Raw genomic sequence first — 17,261 nt, forward strand, 5'->3', positions numbered from 1 at the left:
GGGCAGGGGGCGGCCCGGGGCCGGTGGGACGGCCGGGCCGGGAGCCTCGGCAGCGGCACACAGCGAATGCGCGCGAGCGGGACCGCACCAACAGCGTAAACACAGCCTTCACGGCGCTACGCACGCTCATCCCCACCGAGCCGGCCGACCGCAAGCTCTCCAAGATCGAGACGCTGCGACTGGCCTCCAGCTACATCTCGCACCTGGGCAACGTGCTGCTGGTGGGCGAGGCCTGCGGCGACGGGCAGCCTTGCCACTCGGGGCCTGCCTTCTACCACCCGGCTCGTGCGGGCAGCCCCCCGCCACCGCCGTCCCGGGACAGTGAGAACGCGCAGCCCAAGCAGATCTGCACCTTCTGCCTCAGCAACCAGAGAAAGATGGTGAGCGCGGGTGGCCAGGGCCACCACCAGCCCACACCCGCCGGGCAGAGGGGCAAGGCACAGGGCTCCCCTGCAGGAGTGGCGCAGACAGAGCCCCAGCCGCACCTGTAACCCAAACCTGGCCGACTTCAGGAGCCCCAGGCCCAGACGGGAGGGAGAAGCTGGGAGAGCAAGGCTAGGGCCCCCTCCTCCCGAGCAACCCCGACACAGGCTCCTGCAAGACTGCGGGGAGAGAGCAGGAGGTAGGGACAGTCCAGCAGGGGCCACCCAGGGCCATGTAGGGGTGTGGGGGAAGGACCGGGGTGGGTTCAAGCAGCTCTGGCCACCCACCTGGCCCCCACAGGAAGGGGACTCTGGGGGCAGTGAGAAGGGGCCCTGGGGCCACTGCACAGCTCATGGCCCTGCGGCCTGCCCCCAGCTAAGGCCTAACAGGCACCTGCTGACCCTCCCCTGGTCCCCCCCCCGCACCGTGGCCCAGGGCTCCGTGCCCTCAGGCACTGGGCCTCTGGGGGCTCTAGGCTCAGACATCCGGGGGCCCTCCGGCTGCCAGGGGGCTGGGGGGGAGGGCAGGGGGCCGGGTGGGGACACGCCGCGGGGATGCCGGGGGCTGTGATTTACAGCCCCGCTGTACTTGGTGGCACCGGAAAGGCAGGGTGAGTGGGGAGAAAATACGGCCCGGCTTTTCCCAATCCCCATTTCCTCTCCAGACAGCACAGGCAGGAGCTCCTGGGGCCTGAACATCTGGGAAATTTAATTTTACAATTTCGGCTGTACAAAGTGCCCCCCAACAACTCCACGAGAAAACTGGGGCATCTGCAAAGGGGGCGTCTCAGTGCCTGCTCCCCGCACAGCACCCAGTGGGAAGAGCTGCAGGGGGGCCGCAAAGCTGGGCTGGCCTGGGCTCCCTGTCTACCTGACCCCCCCCCCCACCCGCAGAGCAAGGACCGAGACAGAAAGACCGCGATTCGGAGCTAGAGGCTGACCAGCCGGCTCGGAGGTGGCCCGCTGGGGGGAGAGCCAGGAGAGCCCCCACGGACCCTCGGCAGGACCCTCCGCGACCGCCCAGCGGGCTGGGGCAAGGACAGAGGGCAGCCAGGCCAGCCCAGTCCAGCTGGAGCGGGGTTGATGGAGAGACGGCGGAGGAGGCAGCAGCAGCGGGACTCTGCGCCCCGGCCCTCACCCAGGCCGCCTGGGACTTTCCCTGCTGGCTTCCTACCCTGGTTTTCTTCTGGGTCACTATGCTTTAATATGATAATATAAAGTCTGGAAATTTTGTATAATTAAAAACAAAACCGTACCTTCCAGGCATGGAGGTGCTGTGTCCTCTTAAACAGTTCCGGCCCATGCTCCCTCCCGCCTCTCAGGCAAGAAGCATTGTAGAGCAGGTGCCCATCCTGAGAGGGGTGGGGGCGGGCCCCGGACCTGGAGACCGGCCAGACTGCCCTAGAGCCCGAGAGCCGCTGGGGCCCCTGTGCTTCAGGCAGTGGGCTGAGTGAGACTGGGGAGGGGGCAGAGGGCCAGTGGAGAAGTGAAAGGCGAGTGACGGTGATGAAGGGAGAATGCACAGCCCCCACATGGGCTCAGCCGCCAGAAAAGGCAGTGGCCGGGCAGCCCACCTAGGGTGGCAGGAGAGCTCAGGGGCCACTGACAGCTGAGGGCAGAGGCTCCGTTCTCCACGCTGGCAGCCTGTCCTCAGTGGAGAAGCAGGGAGACTGGCACAAATGGGCACCCCTCAACCCCCACCCATGAGGGCCAAAGCATGCCCCAGGCCAGGGGCCTGCCCAAGCCCAGAACCCTTACAGCAGTATGTCCCCCAGGGCCGGCCTCAGGCCACGCTTCTGGTCAGAGCCAGGCCTGGGCCCATCCTTCCCCACAGCTCACCACCCCCAGTCCAGCACTCAGAAGCAGGGAGGAGGCTCTTTGAAGCATGTCCCCAGGAGCATGCCCACCTCTCTGAGCAGGGAGCACCCACTCACCCCAAGGGCTGCACACCCCCCACCTGGCTGCTCTGCCCTCACACGGACAAGCAGCCAGCACACAAGCCACTCTCCACCCAACTCAGCCTTCTCCGCACTGCCTGGGACGAAGGTCCCCAGGCAGCCCACCACTCCCCCACCAGCCCTCCCAGGCTCCACCCGCCCTCTCAAGGAGGGTGACAGAGGCCCCCCCACCACCACGTGCTGCGCACAGCTGTCTGGCCATTAAAAGTCCGCAGGTGACAATTAGTTTGGTGATGTGAGCTCCACAGGGCACCGCAGAGAAGAGGGCAGGTGGCCCCCACGGCCACCCCCTCCAGCCCAGGTGGCAAAGCCTGACTGCCGGGCGGGTGGGTGGGGGTGTGATGCAGGCGAGCACCAGGTGCAGCCAAGGCAGCTCCCCAACGCTGGCTGGCAGCTCCCCAATGCTGGCTGGCAGCAGGGACAGCGGACTCGGCTCCTGAGCCTCCCTCCAGCCCCCTGAGCAGGCTCGGAACTGGCCCAGCGGATCAGAACACAGACAGGGTGCCTCCCGGAGTGCCACAGCTGAACCCCGGCCGGACACGCATGCCCACCCCCCGCAGCCCCACTCCTCTGCTGGGACGGGGCTCCAGGGACGTGCAAGGCAGGAAGCAGCGGCGTAATTTCGGAGGAAATTCTCAAAGCCAGAGCCATTAAGGGCTGGGGGCTGTGTCCAATCTGATAGAAATATAACAAGACAAAAACCCTAATGGCTGGCTCCATTCGGAGAGAAACCCAACCCCAAATTTCCTCTCCCTAATCCTGCAGGAGCCCACAGCTGGTGGGGGCGAGGGGCAGTCACGGTCACCACAGAGGCCCCCGCCTGTCGTCCCAGAGAGCCAGGCCAGGGTGAGGGAGAGGTACAGCCAGGGCGGAGGCAGGTACCCCGGCTCTTCTCACGGTACTCTCCCACAGCACCCCGCCCCAGCCTCCTCCTGGGTCCCTGGGCACCCAGGCCAGCGGCATGCAGCCACGTGGGGATGAGGTGGCAGGAGGAAGCCCCCCACAGGGTCTGCACCAGCCTCCCCAGGGGCCACCCAGGATCTCCAAGCCCATCCCTACTCCCCATTCACAAGCCACACACGACTCAGGGCCTGCCTCCCCCCACAAACTGAACAGGACAGAGGCCCATGGGTCACCATGGATATAGGTTCCAGGAGAACAGAGCCCACTGAGAAGACAAAGTCTCATGCAGAGGGTGCAGCCCTGGTCCTTGCAGCAACCCCCAGGCCCAACTGGAGGGGCAGTGACCTTCGGCCTGAGGCCCCGGCCCAGGTGCGGAGCGAGCAGTGCTGGAGGTGGCACTGGGTGCTGATGCAGGGACCCCAAGGAGCAAATGTTGGAGGGGAGAGGTGGTGGGAAGGGAGCCTGGAGGTTCTAGAAAGGTCTCCAGGGCCAGACAGGAGGGCAGGCATGAGTTTGCTGCAGAGTGCGAAGGTAAGAGCAAAATCAAGACATGCCCAGGGGTCAGGAGCAGCCTTGAGCTGAGGCCCCGAGGCAGACGCGGGCCAGGCCACAAGGACCTGTGCGGCCCGGCTGATCAGGGCTGTCCTCTGTGCCCCGGGGCTTTTCCACGGCTGCCCAGCCCTGTGCTGTGTCGGCCCAAGGCTCCAAAGCAGCCGCAGCTTGGCAGGAGCGGGCGGGTGGGCCACGGCCCAGAGCTCCCAGTAGCAGCCGAGATCCCTGGCAGCCAGCAGGAGAGGGAGGGAGGGAGGGGGCGGGAGAGGAACACTCTGTCACCCTCCACTGCTCCAGAACTCGAACCAGACGTGGGGCAGGGCCGCCCCGCTGCCCCAGTGTCCACACAGCAGTGAGCAGGGCCACAGGGCCTAGGGTGGCAGGTGCTCCCTGCCCGGCTCGGCCTTCCCCGCCCGGGCACAGGGACACAGCTGGCAGCACTCAGGACCCCTGCGCTCACACCCCAGAAGGGGCCGGGAGTGGGGGCCACCAGCCGCCCTGCAGCCGCCGGGCTGGGCTGGAAATGCTCTCGGCCTCAGCTGTCAGCTCCCTGTCCCCGGCCGGGAGCGAGCCGCTGGCCGCAGCGCATGATTCATCACTGGCCGCCCGCGCCCAGACCAGCACCCCCGCCCTGCTCGGCACCTGCAGCTGCCAGGAAAGACATGTGACCCCCCCGGGCGCACGGGCCGAGGACCCCCACCCGGCAGGCACTGTTCTCGGGGACCCCAGGCCAGACCCAGCCAACGGTGCAGTCAGCCCGGGACCGGGTCCCCTCTGGGGGGCCGCCACGAGGATGAAGCTCGAGGGATGCAGCCAGCCAGGGGTCCCACACCACCCACCGCTGCGTGCCCCCCCCGGACGGAACCGGACACAGGCCAGCGACTGGCTGATGTGTCGGCTGGGATTTTTCCGCTCTCGATGAGCTCTCTCCCCTCCCCCTCCCCAAAGTGGCTGCAGCTGTCAGGACCACAGATTGGAAGTGCAGGTACGGCCTGGCCGGCTGCCCGCCCCCGGTGTCTGTCTGCGAGAGAGGAAGCCGGCCCACCTCTGGAATCCTTCACTCTCTCCTCATTCCCGCTCCCCACCTGTCCCCCGGGAGTGCGGGGTCAGCCGCCCTCGCTGGTCCCGCTCTCCCTGCCCCTCTCCGATTACAATGCAGGCAGTGTTCCCGCGTTCCCCCACTGCACGCGGCCCCTCTGTCTCCCAGCGCCACTCGGCCTTCCTGTGCCTCCTCTCCTGCTCCTCCAGCGCCTCTTCATCTCTGTCAGATGGCGCAGGGCAGCAGGCAGAGCAAGCCGGCCGCGCCCAAGCTCACCTGCAGCATGCCATCCACAGAAGGTTCCGGGAGCCCGGGCTGACAGACCACGGGGGGGAGAAAGCCAGGTCCTGCTCGGCCTCTTCCCACCCACAAAGGCCAAAACCAGCCACAGGGCCCCGGCCGGGACAGAAGAGCAGGCCTCAGCCCGCCAACATCCCTCTGCACTCAATGCCCGTGGAGCCCACGAGAGCGAGCACCACCAGCCTCAGACCCCGCTGCTGCCAGTGGAGATAGCATCCCCCCCCACGGGGTCCCTGCTCCAGGGCCTCAGATGCCCCAGACCACTGGCCCACTGCCCACACCACCCTCCTGAGCCCCCCCACCAGCACCCCCACCCACTTGTCCACCCCCACTCACCCTAAGCCACCTGCTCACCCCAACGTCCAAGCTCCCACCCAAGGGTCTGGCCTCCTGAAAGCCTTGCTGAGCTGCAGAGGCCTGTGTTGAGGCCCTTTCTCAGACACACAGAAGTAGCTGCTTCACGTTTGGGGCTCCTGGAGCTCCTAATTGTTCAGCCTCCAGCTCCACCCCCAACCCCAGGCACCCCCAAAGGCTCCCTCTGAAGGAGCTCTCAGCCCCGAGCCTTGCCCCACACTCAAGCCCTAGCTGTGCCACCCCTGCAGCCCGCTCCTTGCAGGATGCAGGACCCGGACCCACATCCCGCCCCAGCACAGGCCCTACCTTTCCCCACAGGACTTCCTGGGGCAAACCGCTCCCACCCCTTGCCTGGGTTCCCCCTGCCCCACGCCGGTGCCCCCTTCCTCACACTGACGACTCCTCCCAACCAGGGCCAGAAACAGCGCAGGGACAGCTCTCAGGACCAGCAGGCCTGGGTGGACCCAGCAACCACAGCGGGCGCAGCTCCACCCAACTCCAGCTCACACCCTGGCAGGCCCCCCAGCCCGGTACAGAGAGGGACGGGCAAAGCACTGTGACGAGCTGCATGTGCCATGGCCCCCAGCCGGCCTGGGGCCTCAGCGCCCACCCTCAGGTGCCCAGGCAGGTGGCTTCGGCCTTGAGAACGGCACACAGGCCCACCCTGCCAGGGGGAGGGCTAGGTCCCACGGTGCCGGGCCAGCATCCCCAGCGGAGGGCGCGTGCTGCTGGCAGCGGCAGGGAGGACAGGGCGGATTCAGGCCCCAGAGGCAGCAGGGCCAAGCCGGCTCTTCCCAAACAGCAGGGAGGGCGGCTGCTCGAGGGCTCAGAAACCTGAGCCGCAGCCGGGCTGCCAGAGCCCAGCTCCCCGCTCACCCCCGCTCCCAGTCGGAGGGCGTCCAGGCGGGCGGGGCGCAGGAGGAGCCGCCAGCACGGAGGCAGCTGCCGTTCAGTAGCCGGGAGAAGCCATTAACGGCGTTTGGCCCAAGAGCAGAGGGGATGGCGGGCTCTGGATGCAGACAGGCCGGCTGTCCCTGCGGGCTCCGGAGTTACAGCCGGGCCGGGCTGGGGGACCTGGCGGCCAGGGAGGCCAGGCAGGCCAAGTTCACAGCCACGTGACCCTCACCCTGACCCCGCCCTGCTTCCTCCCTGCACACGCCCCCGCAGGCCGCTGGGCCTCAGTTTCTCCCAGCTGCTCTGCACAGAGAGGAGGCGCTGCTGCTGGGAAGGCTGCCACCCCTCGCCCCTCCCCTCGCCCCCGGCCCACCTCCCTGGGGGTCCCGGCAGCGGATGAGATCACGTCTGTGAAGCGCGCCACGGTGTGGGGAGGTGTGAGGTGGACGTGTGGGGGCGGGGTGGACAGCAGGCGCGGGCCTGCTCCTGGGGGGCCGCCCCCGGCTCTGCAGCGACAGGACCCATCCTGCAGCCCCTCTCTCGCCCGCCCAGAGTATGAGTTTGGGGGATGGGGAGGAGGAGGAAATGAACCAAGTGCTCTGTGAAGGCCGGTCAGTCTGTCAGTCCGGGGGTCACCCTAAGTAAGGCCCCAGAGTCCCAGCTGCCCCCAGCCCCAGCCCCCCTCCACCTGCTCAGACCCAGGCTAGGTGAGAGAAGAGGCTAGTGGGAGAGGGTGGCCGTGGGACCTCCCCCACAGGACCCCCCAGCTGCGTTCCCTACTGCTTCTGCTGAGCTCATTTCTTCCAGAATAACTCGCCACTGGGACCCCCAGCCCCACCGTGGGCCGGGCTGTGCCTGGTGGCCTCTGGTAGGGTGGGGCAGAGGCGAGGCTGTGCAGGGCCTGGCATCAACATGCCAGCGCCGCCTCGCCTGTCTGGGTTTCTAGGCTGCTGTGCCAGCGAGCAGGGAGAGGCCAGAAGAAGGGTCAAGTGCGTAAGTCCCAGCACTGTGGCTACCACCCAAAACGCACCAGATGCCCCCTCCCCAGCAGGAGCCCAGGCCTCCAGACACACACCTTCGTGCAAGTGGGGCCCAGCTGTGGGTGCAGGGGTGCACCCTGACAGTGAGGCAGCCCTGGACCGGGGCCTTGTGGGCTGGGCACTTGGTTTGGCGGAATGGTGGTCCCAGATCCAGGGGGGGCCTGGAGGGCAACATGCCCGGGCTGCCTGCCAGTCCACCCCAGGGCATGCGGCCCAAACGCCGGCAAGGGATGGGCCCGTGCCGCCTGCACCCGGCCTGTCCCCCATGCTCACGGACTTGGGGAGCAGCTGCGAGGCCCTGGCCTGGCTCCTGAAAGCTGAGCTCTGCCGCCCCCTCGAGCCACCGGCCGGCTGTGCTGGCGGGAACCCGAGAGGGGTGGGGGGGCACCGAGGCACGTCACTCAGTCCCAGCACCATATGGGATACTCATCACAGGAGGAAGTGCCCCCCCCCACCTCTTCCTCCGCCCGGCAGGCTGCCCACCGTGCCCCCTGCAGTGCCGCCCATGGGCTGCCCCAGGACTCCTCTTGAGGGCTGGGGACCCGCCCCCTCGCCTCCGCCACACTTGCGATCATCAGTGACTTCTCACAACACCAAATATAAAAAAGCAGCCGACAGGATGTGGCTGCTGACGGCCAGGGCCCCTGGGAAGGGGGATGGGGAGACGGGCGGGGGCTGCGCTGCACCCCCTCGCCGCACGCTCTCCGCTCCCGGCCAGGAAACCAATTTATTTTGTTTTGTCTCTGTTCTCTGAACACACAGCAGAGCCCGGATTGGGCGGAGGGCCAGGCCCGTGCAGCCGCTGCCAAGAGTGGGAGGAGGGAGGCCGAGCAGAGGGAGGCACATCCCCAGGGCCGCAGCGGGGCCTTCCCAGGTAAGCGGGAAGGGCTCCAGAGGGTGCAGCCTGCCCTCCAGCTGCCCCAGGCCCAGGCGTGCCCAGCACAGGGTGGCAGCCTGGTCCACGATCACCATCGCTGTACCTGGGCTCCAGCTCCCAGCCCCTCCTGACCTGCCAAGGGGCAGCCCAGACCCAGATCACTGACATGCAGCCTCAAGGCCATCGCTCCCGGGCCGAACACACCTCCAGGGCCTCCACATCTGCCCAGGGCACCACTCCGACCCACAGGACCAGCCACTGCATCTGCTCAAGCAGTGAACCTCAGCTCACCCCACAGATGGGCAGCGTGAGCCTGCCGGACAACCCAGGGTACGTGGGGGTGAAGAAGGGGGTGCCATCTGTCCAGCCCCCTCCCCAGGGTCCCAGCAGACCCCAGCTGTGCGCAGGGAAAAGCAACAGGCAGTGACACATATCACCGAAGTCGTACATCCCAGACCCCAAATTGCTTCTCCAGAAGGGTACTGCCCCAAGCCAGGACGCCCACTAGGGCTGCTGCAGCCTCGCCAGCCCCCCACCCCGGCCCACACACCGGCCTGGTGCCAGCCTGGCTCAAGCCAGGACCCCCCTGGCAGAAGGCTCCACCCTTCCACAAGCCCCACCTCCTCATCAGAGCTGTCCTCTGCATACTCGTCCTCCGCCGGAGTGCTCACCACTGCCTCTGTCCTTGGGGAGGGGGTGCCAGCCTGCAGAGAGAGGGAGCTGTCATGAAGGGGGAAGCAAGATGAAGACCCAGGGTCCCAGAAAGGGGAGTACTTGGGAAGAAGCCTCAGCAGAGGGTTCCCACGGCTCCGCAGGGCACCCGCCACCCCAGCCCACGGCCCCGCAGGGCACCTGCCACCCCCAGACCCCTGATGAGCTCCAGCCTGGCCACGGCCAGAACACACCAGCTCTGAGTCTCTTGGGGGGCACTGCCGGGCCTGACACCATTCCAGCCCCAGGGACACAGACAGCACTTCATCTGCTCCCAGTCTCGCACATGGAGCTGACCCCGCCAGGCTGCAAAGGGCATGGCCAGGTCACACCATCTAGTAACGGAGCCCCCTTCCTGTCCTCCCCCGCACAAGCTGTGACGTGAACACTGGCTGTGCAGCCCTGCTCCAGCAGCCCCCACGCTCTCCCCGCTCTGGGCTCAGACCCAGAAGGGGAGACTGCAGCCCACAGGCGAGGCAAGGCCAGGGCTCAGGCAGAGCAAGCCTCCACCTGGGCTGTCCCCACCTGGGCCAGACCCTTGCCAACACAGCAGCCACGCAGGGCCGTGCCGGACACGTCTCAGGACTCGGGAGAAAGGGGCACCCCCTGATGTGCACACCAGCCTCCCTCTGGGTCAGCGGGTGGCACTGTGAGCGCTCACTCTGACCTGGAAAAGATTCCGAGGTTCCCGAGGAGGACGGGGCTGATGGGAAAAGCAGCCCACTCCCACCCCAGGGCAGTGAAGCGCCGGCAACGCCCCAGCCCAGCAGAGCCCCCTCCTGCCCAGCGGCGCTGCCCGCCTGCTCTCCCCTCGGTGCTCAGCAGGGTGGGTGGTTAAGTCTTTTTCCAAGAGAGATTTGGTTTCCACATCAGCCTCCCACGCTGCCCTGCTCACCCTACTGCGCACGTGGGAGGCTGCCGGGAGCCCACCGCAGGCTCCTGACCCACCCGGCCTCCAGGTGCCAAACCCTCATGGGGAGGCGAAAGCTGCCGCAGCGCCCCAACGGGGCCCACCGGCTGCCACCACACCCACCTGTCGTCCAGCACGCGTGCACCCCACACTACAGGGCAATATGCACCAGATGGTGGGGAGCAAAGGAGGGGTGCGCCATGTACCCCATACTGCAGGGAAAATTGTCGGGATCAGGGAGGAGTGCCCTATGCGCCCCACACTGCAGGGCCGCATGCACCCGATCGTGGGGAGCCAAGGAAGTGATGCACCATGTACCCCACACCACAGGGAAAACTGTGGGGACCAGGGGGGGTGTCCCACGCACCCCACACTGCAGGGAAAATCGTGGGAATCAGGGAGGGGTGCCCCATGTGCGCGACTCTGCAGGGAAAATCGTGGGGAGCAGAGAAGGGTGCCCCGTGCACCTCACACTGCTGGTCGGATCCTGGGGAGGAGGAGGGGTGCCCCCATGGACTTGGCGTCTCTAGGGCAGACCTCGCACGCGGCCCTGAGCAACCCTCCTCAGGGTCCAGCAGGAAGAGGCTGCAGGGCCGGCGGCGTCCGCCAGGGGGCAGCCGCGATGCCGCAGACGTGGAGGCTCCAGGCCAGCGCGCGAGCGGGGAAACCCCTTCCGGCTTCGGAGACCGCGCTTTTCAGTTGGGTTTAAAAAAAGAAAAACTTAAAAATTAAGGAAAAAAATCAAAGGGCATTGACACCAGAAGTTAGGCAGATGCAGCTATGACCAGGGCCAGCCTCCCTTCGCACCCACCCAAAGGCTGCCTCACCCCGCTGGCGAACGCTGGCTGGGGCACGGAGTCAGGAGGCTGTGGGTTGTAGGCTCTATAGGCAGGGTTCCCCACCCAGATTCAGGACAGAGGGGATAGGGGCAGGGTGCCAGCTGGTGGGGGGTATGGGGCCTCCATCCACAACCACTGGCCCCAAGCCTGTGGGGCTGTGGCAAACCTGGGGGAAGGGGCAGGGGTGGGGAAGGGAGAACCCCGAGACCCCGGCTCAGAGACTGAGCCGGCTGGGGGCCAGGAGGCAGAGGCCGGCTGGCAGGGGGCAGGTGTGGGACAGGCACGGAAGGGGTGCCTGCGGTGGGGGGGGGGTTGTCAGCAGGGAGGGGAAAGGCACCCCCAGGGGCCAGCGGAGGACCTGGGAGGCAGGCGGCAAGACGGGCCTAGAGAGCATCCAGGCAGGGAGACTCTGGCTGCAGCAGGCCTCCCAGGCCACCTGCCCCCACCCCCTGCCCCGGGGGGATGGGCAGGGCTCCCGCGGAGCCCTGGACTGAGCCTGGCAGAGACTGACGCTCAGGGGCTCTACCCAAACACCCCCAGAGACCCATCAGGAAACCCCCAGGTGTGGCGTGTCTGCCAGCAAGTGGGCACCCATGACACCCACAGGCTGGGCTAGGCTGGACTGGGCGGGGAAAATTAAAGATGCTTTCGAGCCCCCCACCCCCCAGCCTCAACCCTCAGGGAAAAGAGAGGGACCCCCTGGGCAGAGGAGCTGCAGTCCTGACCCTGCAGAGTCCACACCAAGGACACAGACACAAGAGGCCACTCTGGGCCTCCACTGAGTGTGGGTTCACGAAGACCTCCCCTTCACGGGGGACCTCCCCTTCACCGGGGACCTCCCCTTCACCGGGGACCTCCCCTCCACCGGGCCTGTGCAGTGGGAGGCGCTGAGCTACCTTCAGCCAGCAGGTGGAGGTGGTGCCTTTAAACATGGCTGCAAATCTTTTGACTTTCCTCCCACCAAGAGGCGAGCCCCCTAATCTGGGGGCTGGGAGGCACTGGGGGCACCACCAAGGCAACCAGGCGGCTTTAGAAGACAGCCCCACCACCAGCTGGCTGGTCTGGACCTGACCCAGGCTGCTAGCCTCACCCCGACCAGGGGGCTGCAGGGGCCCACCCTGGAAGGGGAGGGTAGGACAGAGAAGGCTGGGCATTTACTGTGTTGGGCTGCGGCCAGCCCCTGAGTGGTACAAACAGTGAGCGTGCTTGGCTACTAACCAAAAGGTTGGAGATTCGAGTCCACCCAGAGGTGCCTCAAAAGAAAGGCCTGGCAATCTACTTCCAAAAATCAGCCATTGAAAACCCGGTGGGCCACAGTTCTGCTCTGACATACATGGGTCACCTTGAGTCAGAATCAACCTGAGGGGCACTGGTTTTTATGGTTGGGCTGTGGCTAGTGGCCCTGCAGTGTGACCAAGCAAAGGGACCTGGGTGACCAGACAATACAGGACATGCTGTGAGGGCACTGTTACAGAAATCCAAGCAGAGAACTGAGGCGGGACACGCACTACCCCCTGCTCGGCAGGGGACCGGGCGCCATGCTGGTTACACCCAGCTCAAGCTCCGTGTAGCTCTGTGCAGCCCTTCCTGGATGCTCACCGCTCAGGCCTGCAGCCGAGAGGGACCAGCCCTACCCCTCTACCCTCACCACACATCTTCCCACATCATCTGAAATACCCAGACACGTCACCTGTTTTAAAGAATCCAATTGAAGGGAAACAACTTAAATCTAAACACGTGGATTTCTTCACTGAAAAAGGGGGGAGACCAGGAAGGCATCTGTTACACTATCAGTCGTTGTTATGAATTCTGTCCTGTCCACCATAAATAACGTGTTGTAAATCCTAACCTCGGAGTTGGAATCGATTCAACGGCAAAAGGTTTGGTTTTTTCAGGGTATGCCTGTGGTTATAATCCCATTTGGGAATGCGCTGTCTTTGTTATGTTAATGAGACAGGATTAATTTAGGGTATATCTTGAGTCAATCTCTTTTCAGAAATAAAAGAGAACAAGCGAGCGGAAGAGAGATGGGGGAAGAGAGATGCCAAGCCACGTGAAGGTGGTCCAGGAGCAGAAGCTCAAAGAAACAAGGACCGTCCTCCAGAGCCGACACAGAAAGAAAGCCGTCCCCTAGAGCCAGCGCCCTGAATTCAGACTTCTAGCCTCCTACACTGTGAGAAAATAAACTTGTGTGTTAGAGCCAGCCACTTGTGGTGTTTCTGTTACAGCAGCACTGGATGACCGAGACAGCCGTGCTCACCAGCTGGGGCCAAGGGCACTGCAAGAGACACGCTTATTACAGAACATACTAACATACCATCAGAATCTTCTTCAGAGAGGGCGCATTTTGTACTTTTAAAAGAGAAAGTTTCCCATGATCCTGCAAGCCAGAGCCAGCACAGCGTACCCTTTCCCAACGCGGACGAGGTGCCCCACCATGGCGCCATGCACACCACGGTCAGAGCCAGTCCCAGGGAGACACAGACGCTGACGACGTGGACTCTGGCTCACAACCTCCTCTACCTTAGCAAACCAATCAATCCCAGTTTAACCAGCCACAGCGTTCTTGGCGCTGTTACGGGAATAGACTTCTGTACGAGTCAAGGCCATGACTGCCAGAACACCAGGCCCATTTGAAGTATAAATTGTCATAAACTAGTTTCTAGAACTTTTAAAGCAGTCAATTTGCATTCTGTTAAACTAAACTAAGCTTTTCTCCCACTTTCCTTAAAACATGGGTGGGGATCAGCCCTCCCCGTCATTACAGCAAGGGGTACGCCGGCACCCACCCCTGGTCCCAGCTGGACTCCCGGGGGTCAGCTGGGCTCTGTGCCCTCTTCCCCAGCCCACTGCTCTGCCCACTCCCTGCGAGTGCCCTGGGCTGGCACACGAGCCCCACCCCAGGCTCTGCTTAGCCAAAGTCTGGCAGGCTCAGGAGAGTTCGCCCTTGTCCTGTGGAGGTGACGAGGTTTTTCCCCAGTGACTGACATCCACTGTGGCTGGAACCAGTGCTCTGGAGCTTGGCCACCCCACCTTCAAACAGATGGCTGCATCTGGCACCAAAGGTGCCCCAGGGGCACTGAGAAGGGGCACCCGTGGGGTTCCTGAGGAAGCTGTGGAAAAGGCAGGCACAGCCTCATGGTGAGCCCCAGACCTGGCAGGCACTGCCTGTTCCTGGCCACCCGGCCTCCCCAGTGGCCCAGAGGAGGCCCCGCCCACCCACCTGTGGCTGTTTCTCAGTGGTCTTCCTCGTCCCACCATGGCCTCCATCACTGTGGGCCCCATCCTCACTGTCGTCCTCACTGCTGTCACTGCCAGAATCTTCTAGGCCGGAGAACACGCTCTCCTCACTGTCAGAGAGGCCAGAGTCACTGGTATGGATGCGGCCGGGAGCAGGGCTGCAGAGGGGAGAGGGCTGCAGGGAAGCAGAGTGTTGGTTCCAGCTGAAGCTGCCCGCCCGCCCGTGGGTCCCTCGCTGAACAGGGAGACACAGCAGAGAGCAGCTCCTCCAGGCACCGCCACCGCTCTGAGCAGCAGCAAGGCTCCACCTCCACCCAAGCCACCCAGCCCAACCCAGACCCTTCCCCTCTCCCACCTCCATGAACAGCATTGCCATTCGCCCTTGAAGGGGCATTTTACTTCTGAACATCTCAAGACACAGAGACTTCTAAAGGACATCCTCTCCTCTTCTCAGAGCTTACTTCTCACTGCCGTCCCCAAACCGGCTTTCCATGCCAACTGAACCCCCTACGCCTCACCCTGACATTCGACGCCCCAGAGCCATGAGTGCACTAGGAAAGGGGCCAGGGGACAGCTGACAATCAGAATCCACGAGGGACTCTTACCACCGGAAGCAAAAGCCTTCTCATCCCATGAGATGGGGACCGCCAGTCAATCAGTGAACTGAAAATGTTGGTTAAAGAGTCACAGACGCCACTGCTCCCCGGGCAGAGGTCTGAGGCTGGGGAGGCACAGGGGGAAATCCCGGCGTGGCCTTCCCTGCGGGACAAGGACGCAAAGGCACCCCGGAAGCAACCTGAACGCAGAGCCCTACACCCACTCTTCGTCGATATTTCACAGTCATCGCACGCGCCATAGGGCAGCCTGTGTTATCAGCGGTCCCGAGCATCCGACTTCATTTCTGCTTTTGTTTACCAGCAGTTTCTAGCACCCAACTTTGTCTTCACAGACATGACCCTCTCACACACTCACACTGTATCTCTAACGTTTTGATAGCTACACATCACAACAGCAAGTAGAAATGGCATGACCTGGTTTGGGGACAAACACACTGACTCCTACCGAGTGCCCGGGCCAGCGGACGGCTGCAGCAATGCCCTAAGTGGAGCGCTGTCAGCTGGGGCTGGGGGGAGCAGCAGCAGAGGGGGTGCAGCGTGAGTCTAACTCACAAAGAGAACGGACAGCTTCCACCAATCCAGCTAAGTGGCGTCGGCTGTGAGAGGCTCGACGGGATGTGCCTCTGAGCCCCAGATTTGAGGACACTGGGAAGCAGAACCCGCAGTGGTTTAAGTTGGTCCAGTAAAACATATCCGACGCAGAAGCCTCTAAGGCAGACTATCTACTGGGCTCCACTTAGTTCCTCGTTCTCATGTCCTCTCTTCTTGGTTGTAATATATCTAATGGAAACCCTAGTGGCTCAGGGGTTAAGAGTTCGGCTGCTAACCAAAAGGTCAGCAGTTTGTATCCACCAGGCGCTCCTTGGAAACCTGATGGAGCAGTTCTGCTCGGCCCTATAGGGTCGCTATGAGTCGGAATCAACTCGACGGCAACGAGTTTAATATACTTAACGTATTAGCCTAATAATACAAACAAGTAGTGCATAAACAGGTGTTTACTGGGGGAGCAAGCCCAAACTTTTTTTTCAACTTTCATTTACTTGTTCTTGTTGTTGAGAATGTACACAGCAGAATACACACCAATTCAACGGTTTCCACATGTACATTCAGTGGTAATGCTTACATTCGAGTCACGCAACCATTCTGACCCTCCTTTTCTGAGTTGTTCCTACTCCGTTAACATATCCTCACTGCCCTCTAAATTCCCTATCTAATTTTCGAGTTGTTGTTGCCAATTTGGTCCCATATAAATAGTTCTTAAAAGAGCATAATGCTCAAGACACACATTTTTTACTGCCTAAGCTAAACTATTGTTTGGTTTTAAGAAGACTTCACGAGATATTTTTTATTTAAGGTTTAAAGATTATCTCAGGACAATAGTTTCAAGGGTTCATCCAGCCTCCAGGGCTCCAGAAAGTCTGGAGTCAATGAGAATTTGAAACTCTGTTCTGCATTTCCCCCTTTTTGATCCGGAATCTTTCATCAAAATATTCAGTCATGGTAGCCGGGCACCATCCAGTTCTCCTGGTCTCATGACAAAGGAGGCAGTTGTTCATGGAGGCAATCAGCCACACATTCCATATCCTCCTATTCCTGACTCTCCTTTTTCCTCTATTGCTCCAGGCAAATAGAGACCAACTGGTGTGCCTTGGATGGCCATGTCCAAGCTTTTAAGACCCCAACCACTACACAGAGAACTAGGACTAGGCGGCAGTACGTAAGAAGAACTAAACAGTGATCTGAGCTGCCTGTGAAACCATGACCCTAAGCCTCCACCTAAGAAACCAAGTCCCAGGAAGTGTCCGTACAGAAGCAGCCTCAGCAGCTACTCTCTTGTCATTGTTGTTCAAATGTTCCTAAGGACAGGGTGATGCCCCGCCCTCCACTCCCATCCTTCTCCCATTTCGCTTCTCAGACACTGTTCTCCAACCCCACAGAACTGCTCCCAATTCCAGACCAGCCCTGAGTGCAGGCTGTCCTCTCTGCCTGGACCCCTCCCTTGCTGCCACCTCCACCAAAAGACAACGTCCGATTCCCACGACCCCATTCCTAGATTCCTAGCTCCCCCACGCGACTCAATCCTCGCTCCCAGCTCCAGCTCGACACACAGGGCACTTCTGGGCGGGCTCTCCTAGCTGTGTGCCGGCGAGGTTTGCTTGAACGGCCATCAGTACCATGCCCCAACTAGAATGCCACTTGACACCAGAGCAGGACACTACGAGCCGGCTGTGGAATTAATACTGAACCCCACACTGCTTAAGGGAGGTGGCTGTCCCATCGTACCTGCCCTGGGCTCACCTGGCGCGGTCCTCTGCAAACAGCAGCCCGGCATAGACACCCTTTCAGTTAAAGGAAAACCCCATCCCCGACCTTCACCTCCGACGCCTTCGCCAACCCTGGCGCCTCCTCTCCACCACCCGTTACGTCGATGCCACCACATCCACGGAGGATGGGCCCAGCAGCCTCAGGGCAAGCCGCACGTGCGGCCGCGTGGGCTCGGCCTCGCCCGCCCGCCGCCCCGGTGCGCGCCGTCACCTCTTCTTGCTCCTGCTCCTGCTCCGGCTCCTGCTCGGGCTCTCGCTCGGGCTCCGCGGGCCGCTTCCCT

The 17,261-nt window shown here is 62.8% G+C and overlaps 2 protein-coding genes across 2 annotated transcripts in view; one reads left to right on the forward strand and one right to left on the reverse strand.

The window, feature by feature from the left end:
- Positions 1–1,355, forward strand: part of SCX (scleraxis bHLH transcription factor) — a 3,079-nt gene extending 1,724 nt beyond the window's left edge. Inside the window, exons 3-4 of the mRNA XM_012558759.1 lie at positions 7–380; positions 1,317–1,355. Coding sequence (XP_012414213.1) covers positions 7–380; positions 1,317–1,355 — 413 coding nt within the window. The remainder of the gene's footprint in view (positions 1–6; positions 381–1,316) is intronic.
- Positions 1–17,261, reverse strand: part of BOP1 (BOP1 ribosomal biogenesis factor) — a 22,609-nt gene that overhangs the window by 4,962 nt on the left and 386 nt on the right. Inside the window, exons 2-4 of the mRNA XM_023741618.1 lie at positions 17,192–17,254; positions 14,023–14,214; positions 8,960–9,043 (exon numbers count right to left, since the gene is read on the reverse strand). Coding sequence (XP_023597386.1) covers positions 8,960–9,043; positions 14,023–14,214; positions 17,192–17,254 — 339 coding nt within the window. The remainder of the gene's footprint in view (positions 1–8,959; positions 9,044–14,022; positions 14,215–17,191; positions 17,255–17,261) is intronic.

The sequence above is a fragment of the Trichechus manatus genome, unplaced genomic scaffold, assembly GCF_000243295.1.
Source record: "Trichechus manatus latirostris isolate Lorelei unplaced genomic scaffold, TriManLat1.0 scaffold00185, whole genome shotgun sequence".
NCBI lineage: Eukaryota > Metazoa > Chordata > Mammalia > Sirenia > Trichechidae > Trichechus > Trichechus manatus.